General features: G+C 46.4%; 3 protein-coding genes and 1 long non-coding RNA gene across 6 annotated transcripts; 2 read left to right on the plus strand and 2 right to left on the minus strand.

Annotated features, from left to right (window-relative positions):
• Positions 1 to 1,716: 1,716 nt before the first annotated feature.
• On the minus strand, positions 1,717 to 4,579 carry LOC129604116 (uncharacterized). Its single transcript, XR_008694769.1, has 2 exons — positions 4,441 to 4,579; positions 1,717 to 3,034 (listed from the first exon to the last, which is right to left on the minus strand). It is a non-coding gene; the product is annotated as an uncharacterized LOC129604116 (long non-coding RNA).
• Positions 4,466 to 10,386, plus strand: h6pd (hexose-6-phosphate dehydrogenase (glucose 1-dehydrogenase)). 3 transcript variants are annotated; one of them, XM_029149708.2, is made up of 5 exons: positions 4,466 to 4,564; positions 6,647 to 7,308; positions 7,392 to 7,509; positions 7,603 to 7,872; positions 7,947 to 10,386. In XM_029149708.2, the coding sequence occupies exons 2-5, from the start codon at positions 6,667 to 6,669 to the stop codon at positions 9,290 to 9,292; spliced, it is 2,376 nt and encodes a 791-aa protein (XP_029005541.1). In that variant the 5' UTR covers positions 4,466 to 4,564; positions 6,647 to 6,666; the 3' UTR covers positions 9,293 to 10,386. The 3 variants fall into 3 exon arrangements, with proteins under 3 accessions (XP_029005541.1, XP_040926676.1, XP_029005540.1); XM_041070742.2 differs by lacking the exon at positions 4,466 to 4,564 and adding an exon at positions 4,615 to 5,062; XM_029149707.2 differs by lacking the exon at positions 4,466 to 4,564 and adding an exon at positions 5,183 to 6,485.
• An 83-nt stretch (positions 10,387 to 10,469) lies between these two features.
• LOC121202233 (uncharacterized) lies at positions 10,470 to 11,520 on the minus strand. Its single transcript, XM_041070744.2, has 6 exons — positions 11,383 to 11,520; positions 11,236 to 11,298; positions 11,055 to 11,134; positions 10,848 to 10,978; positions 10,693 to 10,759; positions 10,470 to 10,606 (listed from the first exon to the last, which is right to left on the minus strand). Exons 1-6 carry the CDS (start codon positions 11,454 to 11,456, stop codon positions 10,548 to 10,550), a joined length of 474 nt encoding a protein of 157 aa, XP_040926678.1. The 5' UTR covers positions 11,457 to 11,520; the 3' UTR covers positions 10,470 to 10,547.
• A 307-nt stretch (positions 11,521 to 11,827) lies between these two features.
• rbp7b (retinol binding protein 7b, cellular) lies at positions 11,828 to 12,864 on the plus strand. Its single transcript, XM_029149727.3, has 4 exons — positions 11,828 to 11,967; positions 12,092 to 12,270; positions 12,413 to 12,514; positions 12,627 to 12,864. Exons 1-4 carry the CDS (start codon positions 11,895 to 11,897, stop codon positions 12,678 to 12,680), a joined length of 408 nt encoding a protein of 135 aa, XP_029005560.1. The 5' UTR covers positions 11,828 to 11,894; the 3' UTR covers positions 12,681 to 12,864.
• The last annotated feature ends 92 nt before the right edge of the window (positions 12,865 to 12,956 follow it).

Here is a 12,956-nt window from a genome sequence, read left to right on the forward strand (position 1 = left end):
ACATGTTTCACCCTTTAGGACCGTAACGCACGGCCCTGAAAGGCCGAATTTCTGTTTTGCGAAGCGTTAGCTGATGGTTTTCACAAGACGGTTTTCTTTAAGTCATGAGGAAAATCACTTTTTTTCTGTCAATATTTATTAACTGTTCAAATATCAAGTCTGATTTCTGTTCCATTCTCTGCTCTCAGAAAGCCCCAACATCCGTCCCCTCCAGCTTCTTCCTCACATTTTGTTTGGAACGTGAGCCACCTCTCGAAGGGAGCCTCCATCTTAAGCCCTGGCAGCTCTTTTTCCCCTCGCTGCTTTTGAGGTGCTCTTGGGCGTTGGATTCGAGTGTGTTAGTGGTGAGGCGGTGAGAAGTGGTTTCTGTTGTCGTCCAGTTCTCCAACGTGTCAAAGGTTAACACCCTCTCTACCACACAAGTATGCAAATGCTTTCGTTACTATGCGGGTTTCCCTTTATTCGCCCAGCGGAGAGCATGCGTCCCGCCGGAGAGCGGGCGGCAGCCTCGCAGCGCTAAAGCCTCCGAGCGTCAAAGGCGCCCAACACCCCCCGGCCCACCGCGGTATCAGGCCTCTGAGGGCGACGACAACACAAAAGTACTTCACACTGGGGGCTGGGCCCGAGCTTTGTGGGTCAGTGAACAGCGTCCCGGAGCAGCAATGCCATGTCACTCAGAGCCCGCTCCCCTCACTCAGCAGCTCCCCTCACACTTCTTGTAGTATCAGCAAACACGGAGGTGGAGGACTCCTGAAAAGCACCGGGGTGTTTTTGTGTAGTGCCGAGTGCCAGTGAGACCTACTGTTTTCCACCACTCTTACAGTGAGGCCCAGAAAAGCCTAGTTAAGGAATGATAGATTCCCCCCTTTGTTTAGGCGCTGGATGACTGCAGCTTTAACCTCAGTGGTAGGAGTACAACTGCTCGATCAAATAATCTATAATGAACAATTAAAATACTGTGTTACAAGGCAAATTTACAATGCAGAAGTAGGTCACAATCTGATGTATTAAAAGGGATTTAGTAACTTAGTTATTTTAGCGAATCATAATTGATGCATAACAAATAATAGCAGTGGACTAAAGTGTACTAATTTTAGCATTTCATTTAGTTTACCTAAAACTAACTCTAGCTGTTGTTGCTAAATATTAGAAGCTGAAACCTTTCAGTACACACTTTTTCATCATATATTGAACCTTAGAATTGCTGTGTTTTCTACAGAAGTAAAGGTTTTCGCAGATAAAAATGTGCAGTAAAGCAGCATTCGCGATGCGGTTTGCTTGACTTCAGCCAGATCGTTAGACTGGACACGAGCTGCTGAAGGAAATCCAGCATGTGGTTTCTAATCCAGAGGTTTGGAAGCACACTATGAGACATAGCGTTGCATTTTTCAGATAATCCCGAGGGGGTTGAAAGGATTTTATGAGCCTGCGAGATCGGAATTTCCGACCATCTCGGCCTGCGCAACGCTTTAACCTGATGACACGAAATCACACTAGGTCATGATGTCCCCTTAAAAACCAACCGCATGTGATGACAAAGCCGCTCTATCGCTGTTTTGTTTCCATTTTGTACTGAGTGACACAATATGATATCAGGACCTAATTAGCGAAAAAATAATAAAAATCACGGTAAATGTTTGGGAATCAGCAGTTCTTGTTCTTATCACGCTGAGCAGGAACATGAAGTATCTCAGTGGAATGAAATCACACATGACACATATTTAAAGGTATTTATCAACAAAAGTGCTCCAGTAATAACATCAGGAAACAGCTCCAAATACCAACATCCTTTCATCCACCACACAAAAACAACTGACGTTCTGAAAGCTCCTTTAGTCGGCTCCAAGGCATTGTGTGTTCTGTTGTCTGGTCTTTGCTGAAAAGCCTGCGCATTGTTGTTTTTTCTCCATGTCCTCAGTCATCCCGGTTTAAAAGCTCCACATGCCACCTCTGGAAACACCACCTCTCTCCACTGGAATGTGAGGCGGGTGGCTGTTGTCTGTGTGGGATGTTTTGTGTGCAGCGCAGCGTTCAGAAACAAAGGGGAGAACACGCTACGACAGGTTTTCATCTTCTGAGGGGGAGAAATGTGAGAATGTGGTTGAAAACACGGAGCATTACTCATACATACATACACGACCGAGGCCTATTTCTGGCTTTGCCCCGATCACTCATCTTTGCCAGCGTCGCGCTGACCTCATGCTTGCTGGAGTAAAAAAAAAAAGAGAGAACCGGTACAGGCTCAGACAGGAAGATGTTTGGGGGAAGCGGCAGCACGGTGTATTTTGGCAGGATTGTTTCACCTTTGATATTTAAACCCCAACAATCCACATTACTCTTAAAAAATCACAGATCAAATAACAGCCAGGACCAAACATAAATGGATGTGGTGGTAAAAGGGGGCATTTCAAACGAGCCACTGTGCGTTAATCAGTGTTATGTTGTCATATTAGCATGCCACAGGTTGTGTATTCAGATTTACCCCGCACTAAGTCACATTAATCCTCCTCGTCTGGGAGACGGAGGCTTAAATTAAAGCAGAATTTCCTCCAGTAAGTACCCGTGTTAAATGTAATGGGTGTTGGCAAAGGGGCCCAATAAAGATGACAGCACACATTCATATGCATTTGTTTGTGTGCTCAGCTTGACCAAGTCTGCCCCGCAAACTTAACAAAGGGGAGGAAGGAAGCCAGGGGGCTGAATGCATGAGGGGGGTGCAATACACACACACACACACACACACACACACACACACACACACACACACACACACACACACACACACAGCAGCTTGCCTCCTGTGGTCTCTCCAGTCTGAAGTTATAGCAGTGACAGCTGGGCAGCATGGGCTCATTCTCTCCTTAGCGGCCGACCCCTCCCCTGCTCACAGAGCCTCAATCACCCAAAGACCCCTCACACACACAGGACGCTCCATCCTGTTTACTGTTTGCGTTTCACAGTGGCGGGCCTTCATAGGAGGGCACCACGGCGTGATCGCAGGCTTCACAGCTGTCCGTCAGGTGTGTGTTGAAATCTAAGGTGAAACACAAAGTAAAGTCAGATCCATTTAGCCGCTAATTGCTTCTTGCATTTAATAATCAAATTTTTCATATTCAAGTGTTTTCATCATTCTTGACATCAAAACGAGAATTTAGAAAATTTCATTTGTCAACATCTGTGCAGCAACAGGGAACAAACGGAGCCACTAAAGGCGGTCGGCGGTTTTATGCCTTTCTTTCTGGAGTGGGTTCTCTCGCGTGGCCCCAGCTGAGAACTCACACACATGTTACCAACTGGACCGTTAAGTCAGCGAGGCGGCTCTGCAGTCTAACAACCACAACTGTTGGGGAGGAGGAAACACGAGCACCAGAGAGTGTGACTGGCAGTGTGGTCCACAACAGATGATTATTTGGCCCACGGGCACCTGCTTTGCGAGGGTTCGGCCCGGATTCAGAGCGTGACACGGGACAGCTGACCAATGCGCGGCATGTTTGCCTACTTACTGTGGGCCATTTGTGGCATTCTGACGCTGCGTGGCGGCTGTAGCGGCGCAGAAACGCAGCGGACGTCTTGTTCACATTTAAAGGGCTGTTCCTCTTTATACAGCGTTAGCGGGTCGACGTGGGCGTTCGCTGCCGGCAGCGCGAGGACAGAGACCAGCAGGGCTGTGGTGCAGCGTAAAGCTGCCCCCAAGTGACAGGCAGCAGGCAGAGGCTGTGAATGAGGCCTGAAGAAGTAGCAGGAGTTCACGGAGTCAGAGACCGTTGGATTTGCTGGGAGAGGCTGTGTAACACAACTCACTGGATTGTGTGTGTGGTAGTGCTTCAGGCCTTTTTGCCCTGAAGTCAGGGGCCCTGATGGTAAACTGTCATTAAGAGATGAGGGTCCTGAATGGGCAGATTAACAACCTAGGGGGCCTTGAGAATAAACATTGCTGGGCCTCTGTTAACCCCCACTGTTCATGGCATTCATTATTTTCCCAGACGTAGAACAAGTAGATTAATCTAACCCTCCAGTGATTACAGCTCCTTACGTGTGCACCTTTTCCTTTCATGCTTTTGTGTGAACTCTGGATTTCTTAGACATTCAAATGTCGGAGATTACCATTTGTTTCAAGAGTTGTTTAAGAGTTGTGTATTTATTTGTCGGTTGGTTGTTTTATGGCTAATTGTATTGATTTTATTTCTTCTTGCAATACATTTGAGCCTATATTTGGTTAGTTTCTCCTGATGCAGAGTCTCTCTCTGTCATTAGTCTGTTCAATAAAGCATTTATGAATAAAACAAGCAGTCAAGTAATTACCTGATAGTTAACAGTCGCAGGGACAACACAAACTCAGAGTCTTTATAATATACTGTTATATGCTATAATAACAAATATAGCAGCGCACTAAAGCACACTTCAGTTAGCGCAAACACAGACGCTTAAAAGCTGTATCACCTGTTATAAAGCGGGAGACGATCAGGCTCTAAGCAGCCTGTGATGTCAGCGGGACCGAGTCACGTGACCAGTGCAGGAAGCGTCGTCTGACGGTGCTGTGGGTGCTTGTGGTTCTGCAGGACAGGTTTGTACCTACCGAACTTTTATCAGCGTGTGTTTGTATGTATCGTCCTTTTGTCTGACGTGATTCATTTTCTTTGTATGACTAGCTTAAATGAGCGTTTGGGTTTGCGAGAGCGGGCTGTTTGTAGCGGAAGTGAGGCTTGACAGCAGGTGGAATCGCGCGTGATGAGTTCACGGTCCACCTTTTAGATGTTGGCGATAGTTAGTTGTTAGTCATTTACTAGTGTTTGTTTGCAGGAAGAGGGTTCTGCTGTCGATTCGTAATATGATATGATTCCATTATATGATGTCATTTGTTTCTATTGGGTGGAAACACGAGGAAGACGCGTGTGTGACGCGGTACAGGATTTGGTGCAACACGTGTGCACCAGGATGTGGGGCTACGTGAAGGACACCTTTCACACGGGAATGGGTGTGGAGCAGGGGCGTGCACAGAACCTGCCGGGGTCCGGGCTCCGCAACAGCTGGACGGAAAACCGGTTTCACACTAGAGAAACAAGTCAGTGCAGATGTTTCTGGGTGTTTCAGATTCTTCATCCACCAAAACCCGCTTTAGTCATTGTTACATTTGTTGTGCCGAGTTTTACTCCACAGTTTAATAGACAAATTACAGATATGCAAAAGTTGTTGCCTGCAGTGAAAGTCGTTAGATAAGAAGCCACATGCTGGAGTCTTTATCTCAGCGATATAAAATGTGCATGTAAAAATGATTTTAACAATCCTAATAAGCATTTGTATGTATCTTTGAGCATGCCAGGAGACAGTGATGCTCAACTGAAATTTTTACAGATTCACGGAACACATTCAATAATTAGTTAATTGCGCAAAGAGAGAATTATCAGCAATGCAAGTAAATGTTACTAAAGGTGATTGATACAATGTTAAAATGATTTATAAGACTATTTATTAGAAAATACAGTCTACAATTTAATGTTAGTTCATCTGTAGTCAGTTATTACAGTTATGAAAGCGAAAAAATGTTATTCAGTAAAACTATTATTTAGGTCCAGGAAGTTTTAGGAGTTCATTGTGAGGATCAGTGAGGGATCAGAGATTTCCCTTTTTTACTTTTTGCTTACTGGGGAAATCTGGTAGATCGAGCGTGAATGTGATATGAGGGGAGATTTTCTCTTCTAATGAAAAGCAGCTCATAACTGAGAAAAATTGATGTTCTGCAATAAAGCAAAGAATGTTTGGATCATAAGGTCAACATTTTATGCCACTTTATTCATTTATCTGGTCTGGAAAAGAAAAAGAGAGGAGTGGAAAATAGTGTTTAGTTAAATATATTTATTTATATTTATCATATTTCCTGGTTTCTAAGGTCATAAATTTTTGTCATCTTTACATAGGAATCAGCATTTCTGCCCTAAAGAGAGTAAATCCCAGCTGTTGTTCAGTCAGCGTTCATGGCGTGACCTTTGCTGTTTGCATGTCCACTGTGTAAACACAACTGGAACACAGGGATTCCTGATGTTACGCTTTCCCATAAACTCTTTACTCTTTAAACAAAGCTTTATGCATTGGGGCGTTTTCAACTATGGAGGTATGGTTCTACATAGAGAAAAAATGTGTGTTATGTCATTAATGAAGTTTCAGGCATGAACTCGATGTTGTTCTGCAGCTGGATCTGAAGTGATGTGGGAATTCCACTAATCTGATGCATTGAAGACTATGTGAAGGTCTCGTAGAGTCAAACCATGTAAAGCCTGAATTACTTTTATTATATAAAAGTTGTCAGGCTTCCCGGCACTATGTCAACATAACTCATGTACGGGAAGCTCCTGAATAAAGTGCAAAGTCTACAGTGGACCCCTGCACTGCTGGTATTTAGTAATCACTGCACTCATGACTAAGTCACTGCACCACATCAGCAGCTCAGCAGCAACATCCTGAAGGTCCGGAGACGAAGCTTCTGCTAAGTAATTAAAGTACAGTTTAGTCAGCATATATTGTATTGATTATTAAATGTCTTATTTGTTGCAGCCCTACACTTATTTTGTCTATTTTGTTGATATTGTGTGAAGTAACCGTGTTGGATAACCGCCCACATGTCACTCGTCTCTTTGCTGTTTTGGTTCAGGAGATTGGACGTCTGGGAGCATGTGTTGGACTGTGCTCCTGCTTCTGGTCACTCTGTGTGTCCGGGGACTGAATGGAGAGGGGGGGGGGCAGGCTCAGCAGCCAGGCCACGTCTCCGTGGTGATCGTGGGAGGCACCGGCGACTTGGCCAAAAAGTACCTGTGGCAGGGCTTCTTCCACCTCTACGCCAGCAAGGTCAGTAGCGGGAGCACGTTCTCGTTCTACGCCGGGGGACTGTCGCCCGCCGACAAGGCCGCGCCGGTCCTCTTCGAGATCCTGAAGGCCGTGACCTGCTCCAAGAACGTGTCGCGGGAGCGCTGTGCCATCCTGAAGGAGCAGTTCCTTCGCCTCTCGCAGTATCGCCAGCTGACGAGCCTGGAGGAATACCAGGACCTGGCCACGCACATCGAGGAGCGGCTGCAGGAGGAGGGGATGAAGGAGACGGGAAGGCTCTTCTACCTCTCGGTTCCGGCGTTTGCGTATGCCGACGTCGCGGATAAAATCAACAAGAGCTGCAGGCCGGCGGACGGCGCGTGGCTCCGCGTGGTGCTAGAGAAACCCTTTGGTCACGATTTCAGGAGCGCTCAGGTGCTGGCGGCTCAGCTCAGCGGCTCCTTGAAGGATGAGGAAATGTACAGGATCGACCATTATCTGGGGAAACAGGTGGGGTCATCGACAGTGTGAGCCGTCACTTGTAAATCTGAGAAGTCTGATTTCATGGCTGTTGTTTTTCCTGCTTTTCAAAGCTTGTTACACAGATACTTCCATTCAGAATAGACAACAAGAAGGTTCTGGATCCCATCTGGAACAAGCACCACATTGAGCGAGTGGAGATTGTGTTGAAAGAGACGCTGGATGTTAAAGGTGATTAAATGAAACCAACACTGTTATCAATAGTCTGTATTGGTGTGAATGACTGTAGTAGTGTTTCCAAACCCCTGTCGTTTCGTCCTTAAGGTCGTATTTCCTTCTATGACCAATATGGGGTGATCAGAGATGTGATACAGAACCACCTGACGGAGGTCATGGCCCTTTTGACCATGAAGCTTCCTAAGAATCTGAGCGACAGCGAGGAGGTCCTCCAGAATAAGCTGCAGATCCTCAGCTCCGTGTTGCCTTTGGGGAAGAAGCAGGCGGTGATCGGTCAGTACCAAACTTACACAGCAGAGGTTCAGCAGGAGCTCAACAAAACCAAGGAGCACGTCAGCGTCACGCCAACATTCGCAGGTGAGCCCTGAATGCCTTTAATGCGTGGTCGCGGGTCGGATTCGTTGAACAGTGGTCCCGTTGGTGTGTTTCAGCGGTCCTGGCCCACATCGACGAGGCTCGGTACCAAGGCGTGCCCATTCTTTTGACCTCAGGGAAGATGTTGGACGAACGGGTGGGATACGCGCGCGTCCTGTTCAAGAACGACGTCTTCTGTCTGGAGAACCACAACGCCCTCCACTGCCGGCCCAAGCAGATCGTTTTCCACTTCGGCCACGGCAGCCTCCAGTACCCAGCCGTCCTTGTCAGCAAGAACCTGTTCAAGCCAGTTCTGATGGACAGCGAGTGGAAGGAAGTGGCGGATCACACCGACGTCAGCGTTTTAGGTTTGCCTATTTCTGACTACTACGTGCAAACTCCAAAGGAGCAGAGGGAAGCGTATACAGAGCTCATCTCCCACATCTTTGCTGGACGTAGGAACAGTTTCATTAGTACTGAGAACCTGCTGGCGTCCTGGGGCCTGTGGACGCCGCTGCTCAGTAGCCTAGCGTCCGTTTATCCTCGCATCTACCCCGGTGGCGCCGACAACGGGGACCTGCTGGACGTCTGTCTGAAGGGGAGGGACCTCAGCTACACCAACGAAGTGGTGCTCATCGGCTCTGATCAGATGGGAGGCGTGGGGCAGAACGGATTCCACGTGATGCAGGGCAAGTTTCGCAGCAGCGACATGGTGTCGGGCTGGAGCGAGGAGCTGGTGGAGCGGCTGGCTGCGGACGTGGAGGAGGCGGCGGAGGCGGCCGTGGGCCAGAGCGGCGTCTTCCACCTCGCGCTCTCCGGCGGCTCCTCGCCCCTCGCCCTGTTCCACCGGCTGGCCCTGCACCACTTCTCCTTCCCCTGGAGGAGCACCCACGTGTGGATGGTGGACGAGCGCTGCGTCCCGCCGTCGGAGCCCGACTCCAACTTCCACACCCTGCACGGCCACCTGCTGGAGCACGTGAGGATCCCCTATTACAACATCCACCCCATGCCGGTGCAGCTCAACCAGCGTCTGTGCGTGGAGGAGGACGGCGGGGCGCGGCTGTACGAGGGGGAGATCGGCCGGCTGGTGAACGGCTCCAGCTTCCACTTTGTCCTGCTAGGAGTCGGCTACGACGGCCACACGGCATCTCTGTTCCCCAACAGCAAAGAGGACAAGCTGGAGGGGGGCCTGGTGGCCCTCACAGAGAGCCCCGTGAAGCCTCACCGGCGGATGAGCCTCACGTTCGAGGCCATCAACAGAGCTCAGAGGGTCGCGCTTTTAGTGATGGGCAAAGGCAAGCATGAGCTGATGACCCAGCTGAGCCGCGTGAAGGACAACCCCAACAAGTATCCCGTCACCGGCGTGAAGCCGGCTAATGGCACGCTTGTTTGGTACATAGACTACGACGCGCTCATAGGATAGGGGTTGTGTTCCCAACGCTGAATTAGATGAGGAGGTGGGAGAGTACCGCGGTCGCACGTCTCTGAGCTTATTAACTACAAAACGCATTTACTGAACATGACTGATGATGTGATTATCTGGTTTCTGGTCGACCTTCTGGATCCTGTAAGTGTCTGAATGTGAAGTTCTGAAGCACAACCAGTGAAGCAGGTTTCATTTTGCGGATATCAGTACTTTCATTTAGTAGCTGATGAGCAGCTTTTTACCCTGTGATAATGTGAAATTTCTATTCAGACTTTCAGCGGCTCATCTGAACCCGTGCGTTTAGAGTTTACACATGGGCTCTGCACGGTTCTGTGTTGTAAACATGTTGCGTCTGCATCCAGTTCAGTGACCTGTGAGAGCAGCAGAGTTTGTGCTCTCGTTACAGTGGGGCCTCAGCTGAGCGTAATCTCATCATTCATCAACATCTGACTGATTTGTTTCTATTGCTGTATGGACCCATGGAGTAAAACAACATGACAGAATGTGTGTGGGCAGATAGTTATTATAGTTTTAATTAATATATTTTATTTCAGTCCTTTTCACATTTCACAGGTACATGGGTCCAAAACCAAGAATAAGTCGCTGTTTTAAATGCAAGTGTGCAGGAGTTTTGTTTTTTTATTTGGTTTATGAATCTTTTGCTTAAGTTCTACATGGCTTCCTCTGCCGCTAGATTATTAGATTATTTCTAGGATTTGGAAATTTTGGACAAACTTGTGAAGACCGATTTTGACTCTTGTTCTCGGGTTTCAGTACAGGATGCAATAACAGGGTGTCTTAATTCTTATCAAAGCTTCTTTGAAGACCCTGTAAATTCTCATATTTTTCTACAACATCTGGATTCTTAAACATTGTAACCCAGATGTCCTGTAGCTTAGTCCACACTACACCTGATGTGGTTTCAGCTTTTTAATTACAGAAATATCATTTTCAGTACTGTATACAGAGTTGTCATTTTTGTGCTAATCTTTTGGTATCAGGTACATATTTAATAACTTCTTGTGTCCAATTGTTACATAAAACAAATATGAAGGAAGAATCTCTATATAAAATCCAAACGGTTTCAGTGAGACAGATGTCTGCTTTTTGTTCACTTTCTATAAGTGTGAAAAGTCACTTTCCATGCTTTTTGTTCTCATCGTTTTAAGTTACCAGCTGCCGGTGGCATGGAAACCACATGAAATCTTAATGTGTGCGGTGTTGGATGTCGCCGTAGAGCAGCTGGACTCCTTTATTGCTCATTGCTCAGGTTGTTAGTCAACCACATTCCTCCTCTCACCATGAAAAAAGCTGAGGAGAAGAAAGCAGCTGTCAAATTCGGTGACTTAGTTACTCCATACAATATTGGCACATTTAAAAGAAACTTCAAGTTTCACCTGTACTAACAATGGAGGCGACTGTTAGGAGGAGAGACGTGTAGTACAGCTCCAGCGTGGTTTTGGCCTGCAAATACACAGAAATTCCTTTTGAGACCAATTGTATTTGGGGGAGGGTTTATAGGACGCTGATAAGATTGCAGCCATTTTCTTACACATGCTGTCGCCATCAGAGTCAGAATGACGGTGCACAGTCCATGTCCAAAGGACAGCAGCCCAAACACGTGGTAGGAAGCCCACAGGCTCTGAGGAACAGGCTCTAATAATGTGAGAATCACTGAAAAGCCTAGAGAAACAATTCAACAAGGATCCATGTTAACGCCTTAAATAATGCATATGTGTATATTACTGATGGGATTTACCTGAAGCTATGAAGGATAAGGCAACGGAGGCTGACAGGCTGTTGAGCAGAGGCTGCCTGCAGTATCGAGAGGATTTGGGCCTTTAAACAGGACAGACGCTTTTATTAAAACCCCGCCACCTCAAATGACCCATGGTCTGTATGGCTGGATGCCATCGCCTCCAGCCCTCTGTCCCAGTTACCTTCCCATGACGTACAACTGAGGAGCCAGAACAATTGCTGTGAACACTGCATTCACAAGTTGACTGAAAGTAGAACAGACGTAAAACAATCATGGTGAAACACCTTCGAGGCAGGTAGATGTGCACAATAGAAATCCTTACACTTACAATTTTAGCCTCTGGTTCCTTGGAAGCCATCTGCTGCTATGATACGCCGCGTAGACGAGCACATAAAGAAACATGGCTGTCTCGCATCCACTGTGACACTATTCCTGAGCAACCAGCAGCTCTGAATGAGAGCTGGACCCAGGCTTGGGTTTCACTCTGCGCATCCACAAAGAGCTCTGCTGCCAGCAATCTGCACATATAGTAAGGTTTGGCTCACAAGTCAGTCAGTCAGCTTCAATCGACCACCGCGGCATGGAAAGATGCTCTGCAAACAAGGTTTAAGAATAACATCCTGTGCAGATGCTTTTGTCGTTGTGGGAACAGCTTAATTTCCTCATGTGTGTTAAAGGTCCTGTCCCACCCTTCGGTGTTTCTCCTCAAAATAGCTGCAATCAGCACCATGTCACCCATGGCCCATATTGAGACACGGTGAATCATCCTGCCAAAGAGCTTAAAATCTGTTGCTTCCCGATGCTCATGCACACATTGCTCCAGAGAGTCTCACAACCAAGATGCCTGTTGACTATAGTGGAACCTGGGACATTGTCAGCAATGTCAACTTTGAAGGATACATGGTTGCTCTGGGTAAGTGTGGCTGAACTTGAAATTGTATAATGTATTCATGTGTAGTTTGTTTTAATAGCAAGGTAAAGTTTCGATGAATATAAAAATGTGCTTGTGGCAACATTTTCCTCTTTTCTACTTTCAGGCATTGACTTTGCAACACGCAAGATCGCCTCAGTGTTGAAACCCCAGAAGGTGATAGAGCAAAAGGGCGACTGTTTCACAATCAAGACTTTCACCACGTTTAAAAACTACGATGTGTCATTCAAAGTCGGAGAAGAGTTCAAAGAGGTTACTAAGGGCTTGGACAACCGGCTGTGCCAGGTACTTAATGTTGAACTGTATCACAGCTGCAGGATTATTGTGTTTTTCAAATTCAGACTAAAACCGTTTCTGTGGGTAAACAGTTACCACCAACTCTAATTCAATGTCACTTACTCTATTTTATTTCATTATTCTCCTCCAGACTGTGGTCAACTGGGACAATGACAAGCTTGTGTGTGTTCAGAAAGGGGAGAAAAAGAATCGAGGGTGGACTCACTGGATTCAGGATGGAGAACTGCATCTGGTAAAACTGCAGTTTTTATACTTATTGGCAAAGTGCTATATTTATAGGCCATTCTTCATTCTTATGTATGTACTATGTAGGGATGTTGTTATAAAAAGTGTCCTCTTTCCAGGAACTCTTCTGTGGGGAGCAGGTCTGCAATCAAGTTTATAAAAGAACACTGTGATGTAGTAGACCATTACTAGGTTGTCTCAGTTAAAACTATTTGCATGAAACAGACAAAGCCTGTTAGTGATAAAGGACATTTTCATATCCTGTTTTTTCTTTTTAATGAAACATCCAGATAAATATAATTTTGCATAAGTACACTAATTAACAAATAAATAAAAGTATTCATTCTTCAAAACCGATTTTCAATGTTATATAACTGTTAATGATGTCATTATGGTTCCAATTGATCAACTATATAGATCACAGCACATTTCAATGTGTGGTTCCAGAA

Source organism: Betta splendens, chromosome 5 (assembly GCF_900634795.4).
Source record: "Betta splendens chromosome 5, fBetSpl5.4, whole genome shotgun sequence".
Classification (NCBI taxonomy): Eukaryota; Metazoa; Chordata; class Actinopteri; order Anabantiformes; family Osphronemidae; genus Betta; species Betta splendens.